A 27,735-nucleotide genomic window follows, 5' to 3' on the forward strand; every position below is an offset into this window, starting at 1 on the left:
GAGGAGGATGGGTCAAGGACGAGGGATCCTGAAAGGATCCCAGTGAGTAGTAGATTTGTGCCAGCACAGAGGGATAGGGCAACACATGAGTTACGCTTCAGTAAGGTTGGATTCTTAGCGTTCATAGCAACGGTTATTATCTGTACCGCAGAAATGGAACGTAAATCACAGAGAATAGATGTTGTGGTGGCAGCTGCAGAGATGTATTTGGGTAAACAAGATTTAACTTCAGAAGAAGTCCCCTGTAGCTCAGTTGGTAGAGCATGGCGCTTGCAACGCCAGGGTTGTGCGTTCGTTTTCCCACGAGGGGCCAGTATAAAAATGTGTGCACTCACTAACTGTAAGTCGTCTCTGGATAAGAGCGTCTGCTAAATGACTAAAATGTAAAATGTACGCGTTACAGGGTGTGTTGAGGGGTGGCGTCCCGTCCTCCCAGGCCGATGGCGTCCCGTCCTCCCAGGCCGATGGCAGGGTGCAGAAGCAGATAGGGTCAAAGTAGTGGAATGGGGTAGTGGGTTTTTAATGAGTGTAGGTGGTGGTGTCTAGGGCTATATTTCCATTTCTTAGAGGAACAGGAATAATGAAGATAATTTAATGTAGGTAGGCCGTGACTGGCCTCACACTCCAGTACAGTAGGTGGCGGTGTATGCACCTAAAAGTTGGATGCAACCAAATCCATAAAATGAGGACGAAGAAGAAGAAGAAGAAGAACGAAGCAGCAGTTGTTTCTCTGTGTCACTTTTTCGCCATGGCAGCTACCCACTGGGAAGACTCCGTCAAAAGTCTGAAAGGTGTGATTTTAGACATGTGCGGCGTGTTATATGATGCTGGGGAAGACGGCGGCTCTCCAATTCCAGGCTCCGTAGAAGCAGTGAAAAGGTAAGGCTAGGTAGACTACTATGTAGACGTCGACCTATGCCCGGTGGCATTCTGAGGACGGACGCTGTTTCGTGGACGGTGGGTCCGGGTGGAAACATATTGAACGGGCAAATCTAGGGCCGATCGGCAGCCAGCAGTGAAGCGTCCGTGTGGTTGTTCTGGTTCTGGGATCGAGCACACCTGTTCCTTGCCAAATCTGAGCTTTCACTCTTTTTTTCGGCATGGCCGACACCAGTTGGAAAGATTGCATCCGAAGTCTTTAGACGTGCGGCGTTTTATATGACAGTGGTGAAGGAGGTGGTTATCCAATTCCAGGCTCCGTAGGTAGGAGAAGTGAGAAGATGAGGTTTATACATCGGAACGACGGGGTGCGACGATTAGCCTTTTAGATTCATTCATATTGAAATGTAGCAGCAGAACACATGATACACTGCAGAAATAGGAAACTCTTTTAACAGCGCTACGACAGCTATAGTACACTTCTATTACATGTGTAAAGTTTAAGTTCTGAATGTTGTTAACCTTCGAATGGGTAGTCTCTGGTGAGTCTGGTTTTGTTGTCAGTCTGCTGTGTAACCTAATGTCAAACATGATAAGGGGGGAGTGGCACGATTGCTTCAGAGCTGTCACTCACTGCAGCACTGAATACATTATTTCTACAATCCAATAAAATGCAAATAAATGCAATGTGTAATGGTGCAGATCAGTTGAATGTCCTTTCGGACTACACATGTAGAGATTCATTGCAGCCTAATGATTGGATTTGTATTTATTTCTCTACTGGGGTTGTTTTTGGTTCAGAATGAAGTCATCTCTAGAGAATGTGGTTTCACTGCATCTGTTCTGCAGTCTACCAAGGTTATAATGTCAAACCTATTAGAAAAGCATCTGTTCTGCAGTCTACCAAGGTTATAATGTCAAACCTATTAGAAAAGCATCTGTTCTGCAGTCTACCAAGGTTGTAATGTCAAACCTATTAGAAAAGCATCTGTTCTGCAGTCTACCAAGGTTATAATGTCAAACCTATTAGAAAAGTATCTGTTCTGCAGTCTACCAAGGTTGTAATGTCAAACCTATTAGAAAAGCATCTGTTCTGCAGTCTACCAAGGTTGTAATGTCAAACCTATTAGAAAAGTAAACTCCCACACCTGGACATACTACCAGCAGGAGAAAAAAAGTATCCTTGATAAAAAGGAAGAAAGAACTAGAACCCACTGGTAATCAAAGCTCGTCACCTTGGCTAACTTTGCCTAGCGCATATAAGGAAGTGTCTGGTTAATGAGATTAATGAGGTTATCAAAATATCTTGATTAAATCTCATAGCGCAAAAAAAAAAGAATGAATTTACACTCGACTAGTCTTTTCTTACAAGCACTGACTTTGCTGATAACTACTCTGAGGAACATGTGCTGACTATGACTGGGATGTGGTGGTCTCACATAGCTAATTTAACATGAATGCACTTACTGTAAGTCGCTCTGGATAAGAACGTCTGCTGAATGTAAAAATGATTATGTCAATACGTTTCCCATAAAGGCTAAAGGCGTCGGACCTGCAGCTGCGTTTCTGTACCAACGAGACCCAGGCCACACGGGAGGAGTTTGTTGCCAAGCTGCAGAGGATGGGCTTTGATATCTCTGTATCTGAGGTGTTCTCCCCAGCCCCGGCTGCCGTGGCTGTCCTGAAGGAGAGGGGTCTACGACCTCACCTGCTGGTCTATGATGGTATTGATTAATCATGTTAATTAGGTTTATTGTACTTTAAAGAGGAAATCTTTCCACAGCTCGCACGTTCCATACACACACACCTACTCTTACCCAGCCTGGCTCAAAGTAACCCTGTCATTTGTTCTTCATGATTCTACCTCCTTGTGTGACTTTGTGAAGGCTATCGGTATGGGAACCCCTCAGTCAGGAACAGGAGTAAACTGGCACACGTAGTCAGGACAGATCTAGTCGGCAGCAAACAGCCACAACTCCAAGAGCTTTACACACAGAACCTCACAAGAACTTTACACACAGAACCTCACAAGAACTTTACACACAGAACCTCACAAGAACTTTACACACAGAACCTCACAAGAACTTTACACACAGAACCTCACAAGAACTTTACACACAGAACCTCACAAGGAAAGCAGCCCAGGTCTGGTATAACTGCTTTCATGTTGTTGGACCCCAGGAAGAGTAGCTGCTGCCTTGGCAGGAACTAATGGGGATCCATAATAAACCCCAGGAAGAGTAGCTGCTGCCTTGGCAGGAACTAATGGGGATCCATAATAAACCCCAGGAAGAGTAGCTGCTGCCTTGGCAGGAACTAATGGGGATCCATAATAAACCCCAGGAAGAGTAGCTGCTGCCTTGACAGGAACTAATGGGGATCCATAATAAACCCCAGGAAGAGTAGCTGCTGCCTTGACAGGAACTAATGGGGATCCATAATAAACCCCAGGAAGAGTAGCTGCTGCCTTGGCAGGAACTAATGGGGATCCATAATAAACCCCAGGAAGAGTAGCTGCTGCCTTGGCAGGAACTAATGGGGATCCATAATAAACCCCAGGAAGAGTAGCTGCTGCCTTGGCAAATAAATGCACATACAAATGGTCACATCCACCAACTGCATCCTTCCATATGCTGCCGTCTGGTCGGAGACTAGGGTTGCATCCTTCCATATGCTGCCGTCTGGTCGGAGACTAGGGTTGCATCCTTCCATATGCTGCCGTCTGGTCGGAGACTAGGGTTGCATCCTTCCATATGCTGCCGTCTGGTCGGAGACTAGGGTTGCATCCTTCCATATGCTGCCGTCTGGTCGGAGACTAGGGTTGCATCCTTCCATATGCTGCCGTCTGGTCGGAGACTAGGGTTGCATCCTTCCATATGCTGCCGTCTGGTCGGAGACTAGGGTTGCATCCTTCCATATGCTGCCGTCTGGTCGGAGACTAGGGCTGCATCCTTCCATATGCTGCCGTCTGGTCGGAGACTAGGGTTGCATCCTTCCATATGCTGCCGTCTGGTCGGAGACTAGGGTTGCATCCTTCCATATGCTGCCGTCTGGTCGGAGACTAGGGTTGCATCCTTCCATATGCTGCCGTCTGGTCGGAGACTAGGAATGCATCCTTCCATATGCTGCCGTCTGGTCGGAGACTAGGGTTGCATCCTTCCATATGCTGCCGTCTGGTCGGAGACTAGGGTTGCATCCTTCCATGTGCTGCCGTCTGGTCGGAGACTAGAGTTGCATCCTTCCATATGCTGCCGTCTGGTCGGAGACTAGGGTTGCATCCTTCCATATGCTGCCGTCTGGTCGGAGACTAGGGTTGCATCCTTCCATATGCTGCCGTCTGGTCGGAGACTAGGGTTGCATCCTTCCATATGCTGCCGTCTGGTCGGAGACTAGGGTTGCATCCTTCCATATGCTGCCGTCTGGTCGGAGACTAGGGTTGAATGGTGGGAACCCGGTTTACCGGGATTTACCGCCCAACACCACTCCCTTTTCCCGGGATGAATAACTGCGAGAAACCGGTCAATTATAATAAATTATTTATATGAACAGCAAGGTGTGACAATGGACCTGTTAAATGATATACAATGTCTAAATCTGTCTTCTCTATGGCCTCTGCATGATGAATCATCAACACTCAGGGTGGGGACAGACAGCCCATCTCAGTATGGAGAGCAGTTCACAATGCATGTAGACCTATCATCTCACCATGGTAACAATGCATGTAGACCTATCATCTCATCATGGTAACAATGCATGTAGACCTATCATCTCACCATGGTAACAATGCATGTAGACCTATCATCTCACCATGGTAACAATGCATGTAGACCTATCATCTCATCATGGTAACAATGCATGTAGACCTATCATCTCATCATGGTAACAATGCATGTAGACCTATCATCTCACCATGGTAACAATGCATGTAGACCTATCATCTCACCATGGTAACAATGCATGTAGACCTATCATCTCATCATGGTAACAATGCATGTAGACCTATCATCTCATCATGGTAACAATGCATGTAGACCTATCACCTCATCATGGTAACAATGCATGTAGACCTATCATCTCACCATGGTAACAATGCATGTAGACCTATCATCTCATCATGGTAACAATGCATGTAGACCTATCATCTCACCATGGTAACAATGCATGTAGACCCATCATCTCATCATGGTAACAATGCATGTAGACCCATCATCTCATCATGGTAACAATGCATGTAGACCTATCATCTCACCATGGTAACAATGCATGTAGACCTATCATCTCATCATGGTAACAATGCATGTAGACCCATCATCTCATCATGGTCACTTTGTTTCTTGTGACAGGTAGGCCATTTGCTGCAGCATGGTCTATTCCTACAGTAATATAAAGACAGACTGTGCCTTTAATTAACCCATCTCCATCTGGCTTTCGGGGGGGTCACCTTATCTTTTAATTGTACATTTAATGTATAGCTCAGGTAGCATCATGCTTGAATTTTCAATTCAAATCCAGACATAGGCTTTATGTATATACTTCATAATTATTTTGAAAGACACTTCCGGTTGGAAATACCGGGTTACCCCGGAGAAAAGGGATTTACTCTCGGGATTGAACATTTAGTAAAATACCGGGAAAATATTCAACCCTATTGGAGACTAAAGTTGCGGCTCGCATGGAAGAATGGACTGAATAAATCAGTTTCGTCCTCTGTAGTGACAATCCTAAAGAAGATGCTCAACTTGACTCGATGTCTGTGTTTTTATGTCTGTTTTTATCCTTTTAATGTAAGCCAGAGCGCCCAAGACCATCTTCCGTTTTGTGTTACTTTAATGGACAATAACGTTTTTAGAATTTTGTCTTAATATTTTCTATGCAAAGTGATAGTGCATACTGTGTTTTGTTTGGTTCGTTGTAGGTGTTGTCCCTGAGTTTGACAGTGTTGAGAAGGCCAACCCAAACTGTGTTGTCATAGGAGATGCAGCAGAGAAGTTCTCCTACCAGAACCTCAACGATGCCTTCAGAGTTCTCATGGGGCTGGAGAAACCAGTGCTGTTCTCTCTGGGCAGAGGGTAGGCGCGCATTCTCTCTCTCTCTCTCTCTCTCTCTCTCTCTCTCTCTCTCTCTCTCTCTCTCTCTCTCTCTCTCTCTCTCTCTCTCTCTCTCTCTCTCTCTCTCTCTCTCTCTGTCTCTGTCTCTGTCTCTGTCTCTGTCTCTCTGTCTCTGTCTCTCTCTCTGATAATAATGCTATCATCATGCAGTAATAACCCAGTAATAAAGGCCTGATTTATTCAGAAAGATATTCCTGCAGCTTTACTTGAACCCCGTGGTCCACTGTGTGATCTTATAGGAAGTACTACAAAGAGGATGACGGCTTGAAACTGGATGTTGGGGTTTACATGAAGGCGCTGGAGGTGAGTGCTATTATGTTACACACAGAGTAGGAGAGTTGGAAGTCAAAGCACTTTGATATCGCCCCCCCAGACCTTTGTGGGAACTTGTAGTCATCTCTGTTGTTTGTTGATCTGTCTTCGTGTTTCACTCCTCAGTATGCCTGTGATATAGAAGCTGAGGTCATTGGGAAGCCTGACCCCATGTTCTTTCAGAAAGTGCTAGATGACATGGGGATTCAGTCACACCAGGTAGGTTTTTTCTTTAAAGCCAAGCACGTACAGTACCAGTCAAAAGTTTTAGAACACCTACTCATTCAAGGGTTTTTCTTTATTTTTACTATTTTCTACATTGTAGAATAGTAGTGAAGACATCAAAACTATGAAATAACACATATGGAATCATGTAGTAACCAAAAAAAAAGTGTTAAACACATCAGAATGTATTTTATATTTGATTCTTCAAATAGCCACCCTTTGTCTTGATGACAGCTTTGCACACTCTTGGCATTCTCTCAACCAGCTTCACCTGGAATGATGATTCTCTCAACCATTCTGAGCCATCCTCTTTGTCTGTGTCTGTCTGTCTGTCTGTCTGTCTGTCTGTCTGTCTGTCTGTCTGTCAGACTCTGATGATTGGTGATGATCTGGTGAATGATGTGGGCGGGGCCCAACACTGTGGAATGAAGGGTGTCCAAGTGAGGACAGGAAAATACAGGTAGGTGTTTGTGTATGTTGACATCTGTATGTTTGGCTTCACATAACTGAAATTCATGCAGGCAGAAACCACCCACCCCATCAACGACCACAAGAGGGCGGTCTAACACCACAATAACTGCACAAAGCTGTCACTTTTACTACAGGCCTACATGTGGAGACCACCTATTTTACCTCAATGTTTAGGGGCATTTTCCTGGATACAGATTAAGTCTAAGGACTCAAAAAACTATTTTCAATGGAGATTCACCATTGAGCTAACTTCTAAGGAATTGTCTGTAGAGCTCCGAGACAGGATTGTGTCGAATCACAGATCTGGGGAAGGGTACCAAAACATTTCTGCAGCATTGAAGGTCCTCAAGAACACAGTGGCCTCCATCATTCTTAAATCAAAGAAGTTTGGAACCACCAAGACTCTTCCTAGAGCTGGCCGCCCGGCCAAACTGAGCAATCGGGGGAGAAGGGCCTTGGTCAGGGAGGTGACCAAGAACCCAATGGTCACTCTGACAGAGCTCCAGAGTTCCTCTGTCGAGATGGGAGATGCTTCCATAAGGACAACCATCTCTGCAGCACTCCACCAATCAGGCCTTTATGGTAGAGTGGCCAGACGGAAGCCACTCCTCAGTAAAAGGTCAAAAGGCCAAAAGGCATCTAAAGTCTCTCAGACTATGAGAAACAAGATTGTCTGGTCTGATGAAACCAAAATTGAACTATTCGGCCTGAATGCCAAGCATCACATAGTTCACCATCTCCTCTGGGTTAGTTGGTCTGAGAGTCCCACTGGGTTCACTATCTCCATTGGGTTAGCTAGGTCTGAGAGTCCCACTGGGTTCACCATCTCCACTGGGTTAACTAGGTCTAAGAGTCCCACTGGGTTCACCATCTCCACTGGATTAGTTGGTCTAATAGTCCCACTGGGTTCACTATCTCCACTGGGTTAGCTAGGTCTAATAGTCCCACTGGGTTCACCATCTCCACTGGATTAGTTGGTCTAATAGTCCCACTGGGTTCACCATCTCCACTGGGTTAGTTGGTCTAATAGTCCCACTGGGTTCACCATCTCCACTGGGTTAACTTGGTCTAATAGTTCCACTGGGTTCACTATCTCCACTGGGTTAACTAGGTCTAATAGTCCCACTGGGTTCACCATCTCCACTGGGTTAACTAGGTCTAATAGTCCCACTGGGTTCACCATCTCCACTGGGTTAACTAGGTCTAATAGTCCCACTGGGTTCACCATCTCCACTGGGTTAACTAGGTCTAATAGTCCCACTGGGTTCACCATCTCCACTGGGTTAACTAGGTCTAATAGTCCCACTGGGTTCACTATCTCCACTGGGTTAGCTAGGTCTAATAGTCCCACTGGGTTCACCATCTCCACTGGATTAGTTGGTCTAAGAGTCCCACTGGGTTCACCATCTCCACTGGGTTAACTAGGTCTAATAGTCCCACTGGGTTCACCATCTCCACTGGATTAGTTGGTCTAAGAGTCCCACTGGGTTCACCATCTCCACTGGGTTAGTTGGTCTAAGAGTCCCACTGGGTTCACCATCTCCACTGGGTTAACTAGGTCTAATAGTCCCACTGGGTTCACCATCTCCACTGGGTTAACTAGGTCTAAGAGTCCCACTGGGTTCACCATCTCCACTGGGTTAGTTGGTCTAATAGTCCCACTGGGTTCACCATCTCCACTGGGTTAACTAGGTCTAAGAGTCCCACTGGGTTCACCATCTCCACTGGGTTAACTAGGTCTAATAGTCCCACTGGGTTCACCATCTCCACTGGGTTAGTTGGTCTAAGAGTCCCACTGGGTTCACCATCTCCACTGGGTTAGTTGGTCTAAGAGTCCCACTGGGTTCACCATCTCCACTGGGTTTTAACTTGGTCTAATAGTCCCCTTGTGGGAGCAGTAATAGCTAGTAGCCTATTAGCTGTATTAGTAATAGTATTAGCTGTATTAGTATTAGCTGTATTAGTAATAGTATTAGCTGTATTAGTATTAGCTATATTAGTAATAGTATTAGCTGTATTAGTAATAGCTGTATTAGTAATAGTATTAGCTGTATTAGTAATAGTATTAGCTGTATTAGTAATAGTATTAGCTGCAATAGTAATAGTATTAGCTGTATTAGTAATAGTATTAGCTGTATTAGTAATAGTATTAGCTGTAATAGTAATAGGATTAGCTGTAATAGTAATAGCTGTATTAGTATTAGTAATAGTATTAGCTGTATTAGTATTAGCTGTATTAGAAATAGCTGTATTAGTAATAGTATTAGCTGTATTAGTAATAGTATTAGCTGTAATAGTTATAGTATTAGCTGTAATAGTAATAGCTGTATTAGTATTAGTAATAGTATTAGCTGTATTAGTATTAGCTGTATTAGTAATAGTATTAGCAGTATTAGTAATAGCTGTATTAGTAATAGTATTAGCTGTATTAGTAATAGTATTAGCTGTATTAGTAATAGTATTAGCTGTATTAGTAATAGTATTAGCTGTAATAGTAATAGCTGTATTAGTATTAGTAATAGTATTAGCTGTATTAGTATTAGTAATAGTATTAGCTGTATTAGTAATAGTATTAGCTGTATTAGTAATAGTATTAGCTGTATTAGTAATAGTATTAGCTATATTAGTATTAGTAATAGTATTATCTGTATTAGTAATAGTATTAGCTGTATTAGTATTAGTAATAGTATTAGCTGTATTAGTAATAGTATTAGCTGTATTAGTAATAGTATTAGCTGTATTAGTAATAGTAATAGTATTAGCTGTATTAGTAATAGTATTAGCTGTATTAGTATTATTAATAGTATTAGCTGTATTAGTAATAGTATTAGCTGTATTAGTAATAGTAATAGTAATAGCTGTATTAGTAATAGTATTAGCTGTATTAGTAATAATATTAGCTGTATTAGTATTAGTAATAGTATTAGCTGTATTAGTAATAGTATTAGCTGTATTAGTAATAGTATTAGCTGTATTAGTAATAGTATTAGCTGTATTAGTAATAGTAATAGTATTAGCTGTATTAGTAATAGTATTAGCTGTATTAGTAATAGTATTAGCTGTATTAGTATTAGTAATAGTATTAGCTGTATTAGTAATAGTATTAGCTGTATTAGTAATAGTATTAGCTGTATTAGTAATAGTATTAGCTGTATTAGTAATAGTAATAGTATTAGCTGTATTAGTAATAGTATTAGCTGTATTAGTATTATTAATAGTATTAGCTGTATTAGTAATAGTATTAGCTGTATTAGTAATAGTAATAGTATTAGCTGTATTAGTAATAGTATTAGCTGTATTAGTAATAATATTAGCTGTATTAGTAATAGTATTAGCTGTATTAGTAATAGTATTAGCTGTATTAGTAATAGTATTAGCTGTATTAGTAATAGTATTAGCTGTATTAGTAATAGTAATAGTATTAGCTGTATTAGTAATAGTATCTTGTGTGTTTAAGTTGAGCATGTTAAACACAGCTCTGACTGGGTGTTTCATACACACACACACACACACAGATTCATATACACACACACACACACACACAGATTCATATACACACACACACACACACACACAGAGATTCATATACACACACACACACACACAGATTCATATACACATACACACACACACACACACAGATTCATATACACACACACACACACACACACACAGATTCATATACACACACACACACACACAGAGATTCATATACACACACACACACACACAGATTCATATACACACATACACACACACAGAGATTCATATACACACATATACACACACACAGATTCATATACACACACACACACACACAGATTCATATACACACATACACAGATTCATATACACACACACACACACACAGATTCATATACACACACACACACACAGATTCACACAGATACACACACACACACACACACACACAGATTCATATATACACACACACACACACACAGATTCATATACACACATACACACACACAGAGATTCATATACACACATACACACACACACACACAGATTCACACAGATACATACACACACACACACACACACACACACACACACACACAGATTCATATACATACATACAGACACAAACTCACACACACACACACATACGCTCACAGATTCACACAGATACATACATACATACATACACACACATTTTCACACACACATACACACATGCTTGCAGATTCACACACACACACACACGGTGACAGATTGGCACTGATCTGAGCCAAAGGGGGCCGATGGTGTGTGTGTGTGTGGCATCACGTAACTGATGGCCAGGTGGCTGTTCAGCCTCACACAAACACTGTCTGCTACTTTTCATTGTGAGTGTGAGACGTGAGATTTAGCCTTGCATGACCCGTAAACTCTGTGGGGAGCAGGGAGCAGCCATAAACCACAGCGAGATGTGGGAAAACACAGCTGGCTGTCTCCAAGGAGGTGTCCCAAATGTCACCCTAGTACTTATAGTGCACTGTGTAGGGGATAGGCTGCCATCTGGGACCAGCCCAAGTCAACTAGGCGCTGCTCTCTCAGTGCTCTGTCTCAGGCCTCCTGTGTAGTTCCCCACCAGGCCTTCCGATGTGGCTGCTTGTAACACCCTAAATCTGTTACCAGGCCTTCCGATATGGCTGCTTGTAACACCCTAAATCTGTTACCATGCCTTCCGATGTGGCTGCTTGTAACACCCTAAATCTGTTACCAGGCCTTCCGATGTGGCTGTCTGCTTCAAATGCCTGTATTGTACCCTACTGGGGGAGAACACAGAGGGACATGAAAGGTACTAATTATATCTCCAGCCAGATGTGATATTAATGACCTGTTTATGACCTTCTCCTCGTCCTCCTTTTGGGGGTTATGGAATTATTATTACCAAAGCCGTTTAGTTTAATTAAGGTCATGTTTATGGTCCTAGATTTATGAATGGGAAGAAAAAAACCACATGCTTTGTCTTTCTCCTGGTGATGATAAATGTTTTTCTTGTTGGCGGAGGACACTTTGTTGTGTGGATGGAATGTTTGGTATCCAAGGGTAACCCCAACTACTACATGGCTGCATCTTCATAATAGGCCGTGGTTCTTGCAACCAATTCTTCATTTGACCTGTCATATCTGAGCGCTGTGTTTTCCCGTGGTGTGTGTTCGGCTCAGTGTGGCTATGGGCGCTGGTCCCATCATCTAGACAGTAAGCTTTCCATGGAACCATCGCCTCCAGGTAAATCTCCCAAACGGAAGGCTCCAAATAGTTCTGCAATTTAATACGCATACAAATGGCCCTACACACACACACACACACACACACACATACACACACACACACAGAACTCCCAATCTATCACACACACACACACACACACACACACACACACACACACACACACACACACACACACACCACATACAGAACTGTGTTAGAGTTTGAGAAGCCCTTTGTTGCTCTGAGATAAAGATCTATTTACCTGACAAATAAGTCATTTCCCAGAAAGGTGCCAATAATATATGTTTCATTCTTAATACTTAGGTTCTGCAATACTGAAACATTTTGGGTTATGCAAAGAATATGTAGCTTGTGTAATGCAACAACATTTCCTAATACAATAGCTGTAGACCGTGACTACATTTTAGTCATTTAGCAGACGCTCTTATCCAGAGCGATTTACAGGAGCAATTAGGGTTAAGTGCCTTGCTCAAGGGCACATCGACAGATTTTTCACCTAGTCGGCTCGGGGATTAGAACCAGCGACCTTTCGGTTACTGGCACAACGCTCTTACCCACTAAGCTACCTGCCGACTACACCCCTCTAATGTAATATCCTGATGTACTGAACATGGAGGTGCAGGATGGTAAAATATGAGAGAGCGAGAGAGAGAGAGAGAGATAATGTACAACAGGTTTGCACTGGGAAATCAAAATAGCTCTGAGATCTGACTGCTGATGTTGATCAAATAAAATAGCATGGGAACAATCTGATCTGATGAACTCTGTATCAGCCTCCTGTGAACTCTGTTCTACCATCGCCTGGAATAGCCTTTTCAGCTATGTAGCAGCATATTGAATCATAGCAGCTGTATGGACTTGCTTACATTTTGACAACCACATATCCCAGTAGTTAGTATATTAATCTTCAGATAGTTAGGTGAGACAACCACATATCCCAGTAGTTAGTATATTCATCTTCAGATAGTTAGGTGAGACAACCACATATCCCAGTAGTTAGTATATTAATCTTCAGATAGTTAGCTGAGACAACCACATATCCCAGTAGTTAGTATATTAATCTTCAGATAGTTAGGTGAGACAACCACATATCCCAGTAGTTTAGTATATTAATCTTCAGATAGTTAGGTGAGACAACCACATATCCCAGTAGTTAGTATATTCATCTTCAGATAGTTAGGTGAGACAACCACATATCCCAGTAGTTAGTATATTAATCTTCAGATAGTTAGCTGAGACAACCACATATCCCAGTAGTTAGTATATTCATCTTCAGATAGTTAGGTGAGACAACCACATATCCCAGTAGTTAGTATATTCATCTTCAGATAGTTAGGTGAGACAACCACATATCCCAGTAGTTAGTATATTAATCTTCAGATAGTTAGGTGAGACAACCACATATCCCAGTAGTTAGTATATTAATCTTCAGATAGTTAGCTGAGACAACCACATATCCCAGTAGTTAGTATATTAATCTTCAGATAGTTAGGTGAGACAACCACATATCCCAGTAGTTAGTATATTAATCTTCAGATAGTTAGGTGAGACAACCACATATCCCAGTAGTTTAGTATATTAATCTTCAGATAGTTAGGTGAGACAACCACATATCCCAGTAGTTAGTATATTAATCTTCAGATAGTTAGGTGAGACAACCACATATCCCAGTAGTTAGTATATTCATCTTCAGATAGTTAGGTGAGACAACCACATATCACAGTAGTTAGTATATTCATCTCCAGGTTCATCTCTCTGTAGGTGATGGCTTTGTTATGGAAGGTTTGGGAATCGCTTCCTTTTAGGTGGTTGGAGAATTTAACGGCTCTTTTCTGGATTTTGATAATTAGCGGGTATCGGCCTAATTCTGCTCTGCATGCATTATTTGGTGTTTTACAATATTTTAGCAGAATTCTGCATGCAGTCTAAATCTGGTTTTGTCCCATTTTGTGAATTTTTGGTTGGTGAGCGGACCCCAGACCTCACAACTATGAAGGGCAATGGGTTCTATAACTGATTCAAGTATTTTTTGCCAGATCCTAATTGGTATGTCGAATTTTAGTTCCTTTTGATGGCGTAAAAGGCCCTTCTTGCCTTGTCTCTCAAATCGTTCACAGCTTTGTGGAAGTTACCAGTGGTGCTGATGTTTAGGCAGAGGTATGTATAGTTTTTTGTGTGCTCTAGGGCAACCGTGTCTAGATGGAATTTGTATTTGTGGTCCTGGCAACTGGACCTTTTTTGGAACACCATTATTTTTGTCTTACTGAGATTTACTGTCAGGGCCCAGGTCTGACAGAATCTGTGCAGAAGATCTAGGTGCTGCTGTAGGCCCTCCTTGGTTGGGGACAGAAGCACCAGATCATCAGCAAACAGTAGACATTTGACTTCAGATTCTAGTAGGGTGAGGCCGAGTGCTGCAGACTGTTCTAGTGCCCTCGCCAATTTGTTGATATATATGTTGAAGAGGGTGGGGCTTAAGCTGCATCCCTGTCTCACCCCCCGGCCCTGTGGAAAGAAATGTGTGTGTTTTTTGCCAATTTTCATCACACACTTGTTGTTTGTGTACATGGATTTTATAATGTTGTATGTTTTTCCTCCAACACCACTTTCCATCAATTTGTATAGCAGACCCTCATGCCAAATTGAGTCAAAAGCTTTTTTGAAGTCAACAAAGCATGAGAAGACTTTGCCTTTGTTTTGGTTTGTTTGTTTGTCAATTAGGGTGTGCAGGGTGAATACGTGGTCTGTCGTACGGTAATTTGGTAAAAAGCCAATTTGACATTTGCTCAGTACAATGTTTTCACTGAGGAAATGTAAGAGTCTGCTGTTAATGGTAATGCAGAAGATTTTCCCAAGGTTGCTGTTGACGCATATCCCACGGTAGTTATTGGGGTCAAATTTGTCTCCACTTTTGTGGATTGGGGTGATCAGTCCTTGGTTGGTGAAGATGTCAGAGCTAAGGATGATGCTAAAGAGTTTAAGTATAGCCAAATGGAATTTGTGGTCTGTATATTTTATCATTTCATTGAGGATACCATCACCACCACAGGCCTTTTTGGGTTGAAGGGTTTGTATTTTGTCCTGTAGTCCATTCAATGTAATTGGAGAATCCAGTGGGTCCTGGTAGTCTTTAATAGTTGATTCTAAGATTTGCATTTGATCATGTATATGTTTTTGCTGTTTGTTCTTTGTTATAGGGCCAAAAAGATTGGAGAAGTGGTTTACCCATACATCTCCGTTTTGGATAGTTAACTTGTGTTGTTTGTTTAGTGTGTTTCAATTTTCCCAGAAGTGGTTAGAGTCTATGGATTCTTCAATTACATTGAGCTGATTTCTGACATGCTGTTCCTTCTTTTTCCGTAGTTTATTTCTGTATTGTTTTAGTGATTCACCATAGTGAAGGCGTAGGCTCAGGTTTTCTGGGTCTCTATGTTTCTGGTTGGATAGGTTTCTCAATTTCTTTCTTAGGTTTTTTCTTTCTTCATCAAACCAGTTGTCATTGTTGTTACTTTTCTTCAGTTTTCTTAGATTTGATAGGGAAGCTGAGAGGTCAAATATACAGTTTAGGTTTTCTACTGCCAAGTTTACACCTTCACTATTACAATGGAACGTTTTGTCCAGGAAGTTGTCTAAAAGGGATTGAATTTGTTGTTGCCTAATTGTTTTTTGGTAGGTTTCGACACTACTTTCCTTCCATCTATAGCATTTCTTAATTTTATTCAGTTCCTTTGGTTTTGATGCCTCATGATTGAGTATTGCTCTGTTCAAGTAGACTGTGATTTTGCTGTGGTCTGATAGGGGTGTCAGTGGGCTGACTGTGAACGCTCTGAGAGACTCTGGGTTGGGGTCAGTGATGAAGTAGTCTACAGTACTACTGACGAGATGAGGTGTACCTACCGTAGGAGTCCCCTCGAAGCCTACCATTGACTATGTACAGACCCAGCGTGCGACAGAGCTGCAGGAGTCGTGACTCGTTTTTGTTGGTTATGTTGTCGTGGTTGTGCCTAGGGGGGCATATGGGGGAGGGAATGCTGTCACCTCCAGGTATGTGTTTGTCCCCCTGTGTGCTGAGGGTGTCAGGTTCTTGTCCAGTTCTGGCATTTAGGTCGCCACAGACTAGTACATGTCCCTGGGCCTGGAAATGATTGATTTCCCCCTCTAGGATGGAGAAGCTGTCATCGTTAAAGTATGGGGATTCTAGTGGGGGGATATAGGTAGCACACAGGAGGACATATTTCTCTGTTGATATAATTTCCTTTTGAATTTCTAGCCTGTTTTGATTAATTTAATAGAGTGAGTTAGGTCTGCTCTATACCAAATAACCATACCCCCTGTTTCACACCTGGTAGTTTGGTGGATGGGACTACCAGCTCTCTGTAACCTAGAGGGCAACCAGTGGGTCCGTCTCTTCTATACCATGTTTCTTGTAGGATGACAATGTCTTTATTTCTGATTTCTTTGGTGAAGTCCAGGTTCCTGCTCTTTAGGCCGAAGGCAGATGACCTCAGGCATTGGATATTCCAGGATGAAATAGTGAAGGCTTTGTGTTCCATAAAGTGTCCAATGTTGTTAGTCGTGTGGTTTGGCCTCAGGCCAGTAATTGTGAGCAGAGCCTGCTGAGAATCTGGTCCTGCAGGTCTGGGAGAGTGTATCGCTGGTCTGGGTGGGGTGTCTGTTGATCTGTTGCTCCTGTGTGAGGTGTTGGCGCTGCGGTTGAGGGCGATGTCTTTTAGGGTCCTGGCGAAGTTGGGCACTGCTGCCTTGTACAGTGCATTTGGAAAGTATTCAGACCCCTTCCCTTTTTCCACATTTTGTTACGTTACAGCCTTATTCTGAAATTGACTAAATTAATTAAAATAGGGGCCTCCCGAGTGGCGCAGCGGTCTAAGGCACTGCATCGCAGCGCTAGAGGCGTCACCACAGACCCGGGTTCGATCCCGGGCTGTATCACAACCGGCCGTGATCGGGAGTCCCATAGGGCGGCGCACAATTTGCCCAGCGTTGTCCGGGTTAGGGGAGGGTTTGGTCAGGGGCACTATACTTGGCTCATCGTGCTCTAGCAACAACTTGTGGGGGGGCCGGGCGCCTGCAGGCTGACCTCGTCGTCAATTGAACAGTGTTTCCTCCGACACATTGGTGCGGTTGGCTTCCGGGTTATGTTTCGGAGGACGCATGACTCGACCTTCGCCTCCTGAGCCCGTTGGGGAGTTTCAGCGATGAGACAAGATCGAAAATTGGTGAGAAAAAGGGGGTTAAAATACAACAGCCAAAAAAAATACAAAATAAATCCTCATCGATCTACACACAATACCCCATAATGACAAAGCAAAAACAGGTTTTTAGAAAATCTTGGAAATTTATAAAACAAATCTTATTTACATAAGTATTCAGACCCTTTGCTATGAGACTCGAAATTGAGCTCAGGTGCATCCTGTTTCCATTGATCATCATCCTTGAGATGTTTCTACAACTTGATTGGAGTCCACCTGTGATAAATTCAATTGATTGGACATGATTTGGAAAGGCACACACCTGTCTATATAAGGTCCCACAGTTGGCAGTACTAAGCCATGAGGTCGAAGGAATTGTCCGCAGAGCTCCGAGACATCATTGTGTAGAGGCACAGATCTGGAGAAGGGTACCAAGAAATGTCTGCAGCATTGCAGGTCCCCAAGAACACAGTGGCCTCCATCATTCTTAAATGGAAGAAGTTTGGAACCACCAAGACTGCCCGGGCAAACTGAGCAATCGGGGGAGAAAGGCCTTGGTCAGGGAGGTGACCAAGAACCCGATGGTCACTCTGATAGAGCTCCAGAGTTCTTCTGTGGAGATGGGGAAAACCTTCCAGAAGAACAACCATCTCTGCAGCACTCCACCAATCAGGCCTTTGTGGTAGAGTGGCCAGACGGAAGCCACTCCTCAGTAAAAGGCACATGACAGCCTGCTTGGAGTTTGCCAAAAGTCACCTAAAGGACTCTCAGACCATGAGAAACAAGATTCTCTGGTCTGATGAAACCAAGATTGAACACTTTGGCCTGAATGCCAAGCGTCATGTCTGGAGCTATGCTTTCTGTGTGGTTTGAAAGGACAGGGAGGGCTATGGCCTGGGTTCTGGACCTGGACCTGTTAACATGTATTGATACAGCATTGACATGCAGGACCTTGCTGAGCCCTAGGTCCAGCCCCAACCCCAGTCCCAGTCCTATCCCCAGGCCCAGTCCTATCCCCAGGCCCAGTCCTATCCCTAGTCCTATCCCCAGTCCTATCCCCAGTCCCAGTCCTATCCCCAGTCCCAGTCCTATCCCCCGCCCCAACCCCAGGCCCAGTCCTATCCCCAGTCCCAGTCCTATCCCCAGGCCCAGTCCTATCCCCAGGCCCAGTCCTATCCCCAGGCCCAGTCCTATCCCCAGGCCCAGTCCTATCCCCAGGCCCAGTCCTATCCCCAGGCCCAGTCCTATCCCCAGGCCCAGTCCTATCCCCAGGCCCAGTCCTATCCCCAGGCCCAGTCCTATCCCCAGTCCCAGTCCTACCCCCAGTCCTATCCCCAGTCCTATCCCCAGTCCCAGTCCTACCCCCAGTCCCAGTCCTACCCCCAGTCCTACCCCCAGTCCTATCCCCAACCCCAGTCCTATCCCCAGGCCCAGTCCTATCCCCAGGCCCAGTCCTATCCCCAGGCCCAGTCCTATCCCCAGGCCCAGCCAGCCCATTACCTCAGCATTACCACTATCTGCTCTGTCCTGAATACTGCCTGCTCACATTGACCTGGCTACCCTACATTATTCATGGCAGAGCAGATGACAAAGGCTGAATGAACAGGCAGACAGGCAGACAGATGGACGGACGCACGCACGCATAACTAGGGGAGAGAAGGCCAGGGCAGATTTTAGAAGAGGTGACTGGAGGACAGGAAGAGACAGAAGATGTAATTGTCCCCTCATCACCACTGCTGGTAACACAATAGCCTTTTCTAGCAGTGTGTGTGTATCTTAGTGTCAGCGTGTGTGGACTCCATCAGGCCACTACTGGGTGGATGGGTGAGGGACTGAGGCAGTAATCCAACCACAGGAGACATAACATCCCTGTACACACACATAACACCCTGTACACACACATAACACCCTGTACACACACACATAACACCCTGTACACACACACATAACACCCTGTACACACACACACATAACACCCTGTACACACACACATAACATCCCTGTACACACACACATAACACCCTGTACACACACATAACACCCTGTACACACACACACATAACACCCTGTACACACACACATAACACCCTGTACACACACACATAACATCCCTGTACACACACACATAACACCCTGTACACACACACACATAACACCCTGTACACACACACACATAACACCCTGTACACACACATAACACCCTGTACACACACACATAACACCCTGTACACACACATAACACCCTGTACACACACACATAACACCCTGTACACACACACATAACACCCTGTACACACACACATAACACCCTGTACACACACACATAACACCCTGTACACACACACATAACACCCTGTACACACACACACATAACACCCTGTACACACACACACATAACACCCTGTACACACACACATAACACCCTGTACACACACACATAACACCCTGTACACACACACATAACACCCTGTACACACACACATAACACCCTGTACACACACACATAACACCCTGTACACACACACACATAACACAGATACACACACACACACACACAAACATAAGACCCTGTACACACACAAACAACACAGATACACACACACACACACACACACAAACATAAGACCCTGTACACACACACAGATACACACACATAACACCCTGCCGGCCATTAGCTGGCCAGCTCACATAACCCTCCCATCTCACAGTGCAGACCGCCCACTGACACACAGGACAACACAAGGCCATCCTCCTCAATATTCACCGCTGCACCCCACTGCATTCAGCACCTCGCTCTCTCGCTCTCTCTCTCTCTCTCTCTCTCGCTCTCTCGCTCTCTCTCTCTCTCTCGCTCGCTCACTCTCTCTCTCTCTCTCACTTTCTCGCTCGCTCGCTCACTCTCTCTCTCTCTCTCTCGCTCTCTCGCTCTCTCTCTCTCGCTCTCTCGCTCTCTCTCTCTCTCGCTCACTCACTCTCTCTCTCTCTCTCTCTCACTTTCTCGCTCGCTCGCTCACTCTCTCTCTCTCTCTCTCTCTCTCTCTCTCTCTCTCTCTTGCTCGCTCACTCTCTCTCTCTCTCTCTCTCTCTCTCTGCAGACCCAGTGATGAGAAGCACCCCACAGTGACAGCTGATGGCTATGTGGACAACCTGGCGGAGGCTGTGGATACCATCCTGAAGCTCCGGGGCCAGTGAGGAGAGGACCAGGAAGAACCACCCTCACCACCACAATACACCATACACACACAATCACTGACTACTACTAGTACGACCTGACAACAGGGAGTAACCCACTAACATAGAGAGCCATGGAGGAGATAGAAGAACAGTCTTATAAGAGATAGAGCCATGTTGGAGCCAAGATGGAGGAGATAGAGCCATGTTGGAGCCAAGATGGAGGAGATAGAAGAACAGTCTTATAAGAGATGGAGCCAAGATGGAGGAGATAGAAGAACAGTCTTATAAGAGATAGAGCCATGTTGGAGCCAAGATGGAGGAGATAGAAGAACAGTCTTATAAGAGATAGAGCCATGTTGGAGCCAAGATGGAGGAGATAGAAGAACAGTCTTATAAGAGATAGAGCCAAGATGGAGGAGATAGAAGAACAGTCTTATAAGAGATAGAGACATGTTGGAGCCAAGATGGAGGAGATAGAGGAACAGTCTTATAAGAGATAGAGCCATGTTGGAGCCAAGATGGAGGAGATAGAAGAACACTTTCTTAGAAGAGATAGAGCAAGAGAAGGTACTGTAGAAACAGTTCAAGTAGCCTGTCTTTGCTAGAGCAAGAGAGCTATGCAGTTTAGAGAGGCAGGATGATACTGGGTCAGAGGGTAGCTAGTTAGGTAAGTTAATAACCTTGTGGTCAGAGGGTAGCTAGTTAGGTAAGTTAATAACCTCGTGGTCAGAGGGTAACTAGTTAGGTAAGTTAATAACCTCGTGGTCAGAGGGTAGCTAGTTAGGTAAGTTAATAACCTTGTGGTCAGAGGGTAGCTAGTTAGGTAAGTTAATAACCTCGTGGTCAGAGGGTAGCTAGTTAGGTAAGTTAATAACCTTGTGGTCAGAGGGTAGCTAGTTAGGTAAGTTAATAACCTTGTGGTCAGAGGGTAGCTAGTTAGGTAAGTTAATAACCTCGTGGTCAGAGGGTAACTAGTTAGGTAAGTTAATAACCTCGTGGTCAGAGGGTAGCTAGTTAGGTAAGTTAATAACCTCGTGGTCAGAGGGTAGCTAGTTAGGTAAGTTAATAACCTTGTGGTCAGAGGGTAGCTAGTTAGGTAAGTTAATAACCTTGTGGTCAGAGGGTAGCTAGTTAGGTAAGTTAATAACCTCGTGGTCAGAGGGTAACTAGTTAGGTAAGTTAATAACCTTGTGGTCAGAGGGTAGCTAGTTAGGTAAGTTAATAACCTTGTGGTCAGAGGGTAGCTAGTTAGGTAAGTTAATAACCTCGTGGTCAGAGTGTAACTAGTTAGGTAAGTTAATAACCTCGTGGTCAGAGGGTAGCTAGTTAGGTAAGTTAATAACCTCGTGGTCAGAGGGTAACTAGTTAGGTAAGTTAATAACCTCGTGGTCAGAGGGTAACTAGTTAGGTAAGTTAATAACCTCATGGTCAGAGGGTAACTAGTTAGGTAAGTTAATAACCTCATGTTTACCTGAAGGTGCCTAAAGCCAGTTGTCTGGCCTCTTTACACGATGAGGACAGACAGTCAGTCAGTGTAGAGTATAATGGAATCCATCCTATAGCTCTGTTTTACACAGTCAACTGCTCTAGAGTATCAATCAGTCAGCAACCCTAGCTCTGAGGGGTCTCCGTGTACACACTGGGACCGCATTACCGTAATGACTATGGATGTTGATTTTCTCATTGCTATGCTAATAATGAAACAATGTAGCATTTATAACATTCAGAGTAGAGGTCAGGACGTTGACGTTGTAACAATAAAAATTCCTGATGGACTCCGTTGGCTCACTGCCTCTGGTAATGTAGTCATGTAGATGCCGCTGTGTCTTGGACTGGTGTGTAGAGAATCTATATCTGCTACTAGAGCTAGCGTCCTCATAACACACCCGTCCGTACACACAACCGTGACACAGTTAAAGTGCAGGACAGAACCTTGACAGAACCTTTTTGACTAATCACATTCTGAAGGGTTCTAGAACAGGAGAACACTCCCAGGAGATGTTGAACATCTTTTGTCTTCTCTGTAGTCATTTTTGTTCTGCCACATCTTGGTGGGAGCCATTGTCGTCATAGACTGTTTTTAAGTGCTCAAAGCCCTAGTGTGTGTGTTGTGTGTGTGTGTGTGTGTGTGTGTGCGCACAGCCTTGGCCCTGAGTTGTAACTGAGTTCATATCCCAACTCTCTTTGTTAGACTGCAACAAGCCATTGGAAGTGAGAGGAGTCTGTGGGTGAGATGGTCAACATTGGAAGTGGGAGGAGTCTGTGGGTGAGATGGTCAACATTAGAAGTGGGAGGAGTCTGTGGGTGAGATGGTCAACATTGGAAGTGGGAGGAGTCTGTGGGTGAGATGGTCAACATTGGAAGTGGGAGGAGTCTGTGGGTGAGATGGTCAACATTAGAAGTGGGAGGAGTCTGTGGGTGAGATGGTCAACATTGGAAGTGGGAGGAGTCTGTGGGTGAGATGGTCAACATTGGAAGTGGGAGGAGTCTGGGTGAGATGGTCAACATTGGAAGTGGGAGGAGTCTGTGGGTGAGATGGTCAACATTGGAAGTGGGAGGAGTCTGTGGGTGAGATGGTCAACATTGGAAGTGGGAGGAGTCTGTGGGTGAGATGGTCAACATTGGAAGTGGGGGGAGTCTGTGGGTGAGATGGTCAACATTGGAAGTGGGAGGAGTCTGTGGGTGAGATGGTCAACATTGGAAGTGGGAGGAGTCTGTGGGTGAGGAACGGTCCACATTATAATTAGGGATGTGGTGATGCCGTGGCGCGGTGGAGCGGCTCTCCCTCACTGTTCTCAATTTGAGAATAGACGAAGCTAGTAAAAAATATTTCTTGGAAAATGTATTCTGATAAATTCTGAATAAATTATATTTAATTACCACAAAAATTCCATGAAAATTATAGAATGTGTATGCTATAGCAGCCTATAGGGAGGTAAATGGTGGTTTCTTCCCTGTCTGAATGTGTAGGCCATAGCAGCCTATAGGGAGGTAAATGGTGGTTTCTTACCTGTCTGAATGTGTAGGCCATAGCAGCCTATAGGGAGGTAAATGGTGGTTTCTTCCCTGTCTGAATGTGTAGGCCATAGCAGCCTATAGGGAGGTAAATGGTGGTTTCTTCCCTGTCTGAATGTGTAGGCTATAGCAGCCTATAGGGAGGTAAATGGTGGTTTCTTCCCTGTCTGAATGTGTAGGCCATAGCAGCCTATAGGGAGGTAAATGGTGGTTTCTTCCCTGTCTGAATGTGTAGGCTATAGCAGCCTATAGGGAGGTAAATGGTGGTTTCTTCCCTGTCTGAATGTGTAGGCTATAGCAGCCTATAGGGAGGTAAATGGTGGTTTCTTCCCTGTCTGAATGTGTAGGCTATAGCAGCCTATAGGGAGGTAAATGGTGGTTTCTTCCCTGTCTGAATGTGTAGGCCATAGCAGCCTATAGGGAGGTAAATGGTGGTTTCTTCCCTGTCTGAATGTGTAGGCTATAGCAGCCTATAGGTAGGTAAATGCAAGGCAGTAGGTACCACTTCTACTGCGTTTGCAGACTAACTGATCCGCCACATGAACCTCATCACACCAACGAGCTCTAGGATCCAAATTCACCGTGTGTCTGCCTTGATGTTCATAAAACTCCACGGACCTCCCCTCTTGCGATGTGGAGCCCCGAACGATATGTGACCACTTGGTTACGGTGCTGGGGCAGTATGAAACATGTATGCACTCACTAACTGTAAGTGGCTCTGGATAAGAGCATCTGCTAAAATGATTAAAATGTAATGTTATGACACCAAGTCCTTTCTGTGCACATTATACTGAATCCACAGACTGTTTTCCCCTGCTATAACATGTACTTACATTTTAGTCATTTAGCAGACGCTCTTATCCAGAGCGACTTACAGTTAGTGAGTGCATACATTATTATTATTTGTGGGCCGCCCCATGGGTCTCCCGGTCGCGGCCGGCTGCGACAGAGCCTGGATTCGAACCAGGATCTCTAGTGGCCCAGCTAGCACTGCGATGCAGCGCCTTAGACCACTGCGCCACTCGGGAGACTACTTACTGCGTTATAACATCTCATTCTAATGAATTAATTGTGATTTATTGATTTCAGTAGAAAAAGCCATGTCTAATTTTCTAACCTCCTAATCTCTCCACAGTGCTTTGAAACGGAAACAAATGGTTGAATCTTTCATTTCTTCATCGCATGTAAATTGTATTCTATTGTAGGAGTTTTAAAGTGGGTCAGGAAAACCCATTATTCCCGTATAAAAGCCCCTAGGTTTCATTGTGCTGAATGGATTCCTGGAGAACAAGAGAATATTGTTTTAAAGTAATTTATTGAGCTTCTTCTGGGTCAAGTCACCATTTAAGTTGACTATAGCATACATTTTATTGGGCAATTAAACTTAACGAAATGCTAGAAAGTGTTATGAAATTCTGTCTTGGTCTGCAGTACCCCATTCCTTTTGTAGTGCACTACTTTAGACCAAGGGCCCCTATCCACATCGTAGGAGTGCTGATCTTTTTTAAAAATTATTATTTCACCTTTATTTAACCAGGTAAGAAGCCAGTTGAGAACAAGTTCTCATTTACAACTGCGACCTGGCCAAGATAAAGCAAAGCAGTGCGATTAAAAACAACAACACAGAGTTACATATGGGGTAAAACAAAACATAAAGTCAAAAAAATACAACAGAAAATATATATACAGTGTGTGCGAATGTAGCAAGTTATGGAGGTAAGGCAATAAATAGGCCATAGTGCAAAATAATTACAATTAGTATTAACATTGGAATGATAGATGTGCAAGAGATGATGTGCAAATAGAGATACTGGGGTGCAAATGAGCAAAATAAATAACAATATGGGGATGAGGTAGTTGGGTGGGCTAATTTCAGAATGGCTGTGTACAGGTCCAGTGCTCTGACAACTGATGCTTAAAGTTAGTGAGGGAGATAAGAGTCTCCAGCTTCAGAGATTTTTGCAGTTCGTTCCAGTCATTGGCAGCAGAGAACTGGAAGGAATGGCGGCCAAAGGAGGTGTTGGCTTTGGGGATGACCAGTGAGATATACCTGCTGGAGCGCAGACTACGGGTGGGTGCTGCTATGGTGACCAATGAGCTAAGATAAGGCGGGGATTTGCCTAGCAGTGATTTATAGATGGCCTGGAGCCAGTGGGTTTGGCGACGAATATGTAGTGAGGACCAGCCAACGAGAGCGTACAGGTCACAATGGTGGGTAGTATATGGGGCTTTGGTGACAAAACGGATGGCACTGTGATAGACTACATCCAATTTGCTGAGTAGAGTGTTGGAGGCTAATTTGGAAATGACATCGCCGAAGTCAAGGATCGGTAGGATAGTCAGTTTTACGAGGGCATGTTTGGCAGCATGAGTGAAGGAGGCTTTGTTGCGAAATAGGAAGCCAATTCTAGATCTAACTTTTGATTGGAGATGCTTAATGTGAGTCTGGAAGGAGAGTTTACAGTCTAAACAGACACCTAGGTATTTGTAGTTGTCCACATACTCTAGGTCAGACCCGCCGAGAGTAGTGATTCTAGTCGGGTGGGCGGGTGCCAGCAGCGTTCGATTGAAGAGCATGCATTTCGTTTTACTAGTGTTTAAGAGCAGTTGGAGGCTACTGAAGGAGTGTTGTATGACATTGAAGCTCGTTTGGAGGTTTGTTAACACAGTCCAATAAAGGGCCAGATGTATACAAAATGGTGTCGTCTGCGTAGAGGTGGATCTGAGAGTCACCAGCAGCAAGAGCGACATCATTGATATACACAGAGAATAGAGTCGGCCCGAGAATTGAACCCTGTGGCACCCCCATAGAGACTGCCAGAGGTCCAGACAACAGGCCCTCCGATTTGACACATTGAACTCTATCTAGGATCTGTCCATCTTATTCATTATGATCTAAAGGGTCAAACTGATCCTAGATAGGCACTCGTACTGTTGGCTCAAATTCTTCAACTGATGATCGGGAAGTAATGATGCTCAAATCAATACTAACTGTAAGTGGCTCTGGATAAGAGCGTTTGCTAAATGACTAAAATGTCAAATGTGGTAAGAAGGAAACACAGACTCTTCGTCAAAGTATTAAGATTATTCTTTAGTTCAAATAAAATAAAATCTAAATTTTATTGGCCACATGCGCCGAATACAACAGGTGCAGACATTACAGTGAAATGCTTACTTACAGCCCTTAACCAACAGTGCATTTATTTTTAATAAAAAAGTAGAATAAAACAACAAAAAAGTGTTGAGAAAAAAAGCGCAGAAGTAAAATAAAATAACAGTAGGGAGGCTATATATACAGGGGGGTACCGGTGCAGAGTCAATGTGCGGGGGCACCGGCTAGTTGAGTTAATGCAATTGCAGACAGAAGTTAGTACAGAGGACAATATTGAAAACTCTCCCCAAGTTCTGCGAGGAGTCTAAGACATCCTGTAACTTATAAAGCCTCCCCAACCCTTCCCAGCGTGACTTCCCCTAACAACAACAGCTTAATACATCTACCTATCCCTGACAGGGCCAATCACCTTGTCAGTATTTTAATAGCTTCAGAAGCATGGGTTTGACCGATACTTGACTTCTCATACAGGAACCGGACAATATCATCTTGCGACATTTGACATTTCATAAGGGAGAAGTAAGCATCTTCTAGGTGAAGTGGATTTTTCTGTGGTTAGGCTCAGCTTCCTCTTTTCACAGAAGCAGACAGCTTGGATGTCTGGGCCAGACACAGGGTCTCAGTAGAGCAGGTTGGATGTCTGGGCCAGACACAGGGTCTCAGTAGAGCAGGTTGGATGTCTGGGCCAGACACAGGGTCTCAGTAGAGCAGGTTGGATGTCTGGGCCAGACACAGGGTCTCAGTAGAGCAGGTTGGATGTCTGGGCCAGACACAGGGTCTCCGTAGAGCAGGTTGGATGTCTGGGCCAGACACAGGGTCTCAGTAGAGCAGGTTGGATGTCTGGGCCAGACACAGGGTCTCCGTAGAGCAGGTTGGATGTCTGGGCCAGACACAGGGTCTCAGTAGAGCAGGTTGGATGTCTGGGCCAGACACAGGGTCTCAGTAGAGCAGGTTGGATGTCTGGGCCAGACACAGGGTCTCAGTAGAG

At 44.2% G+C, this 27,735-nt stretch overlaps 1 protein-coding gene across 1 annotated transcript; it reads left to right on the forward strand.

The window, feature by feature from the left end:
- The first annotated feature begins 667 nt into the window (after nt 1–667).
- LOC311122861 (phospholysine phosphohistidine inorganic pyrophosphate phosphatase-like) lies at nt 668–22,396 on the forward strand. Its single transcript, XM_084197176.1, has 7 exons — nt 668–879; nt 2,416–2,603; nt 5,795–5,948; nt 6,227–6,290; nt 6,426–6,518; nt 6,893–6,984; nt 20,542–22,396. Exons 1-7 carry the CDS (start codon nt 683–685, stop codon nt 20,636–20,638), a joined length of 885 nt encoding a protein of 294 aa, XP_084053302.1. The 5' UTR covers nt 668–682; the 3' UTR covers nt 20,639–22,396.
- The last annotated feature ends 5,339 nt before the right edge of the window (nt 22,397–27,735 follow it).

This window comes from Coregonus lavaretus (genome assembly GCF_964263955.1).
Source record: "Coregonus lavaretus genome assembly, contig: HAP1_SCAFFOLD_301, whole genome shotgun sequence".
NCBI lineage: Eukaryota > Metazoa > Chordata > Actinopteri > Salmoniformes > Salmonidae > Coregonus > Coregonus lavaretus.

Excerpts from the sequence above, each read along its gene's own strand:
- LOC311122861 (XM_084197176.1), top strand. The coding sequence starts at position 683 with ATGAGGACGAAGAAGAAGAAGAAGAAGAACGAAGCAGCAGTTGTTTCT. Across the intron at positions 6,291-6,425 it reads TTTACATGAAGGCGCTGGAG|TATGCCTGTGATATAGAAGC; the intron begins GTGAGTGCTATT and ends TTCACTCCTCAG. Across the intron at positions 6,985-20,541 it reads GTGAGGACAGGAAAATACAG|ACCCAGTGATGAGAAGCACC; the intron begins GTAGGTGTTTGT and ends CTCTCTCTGCAG.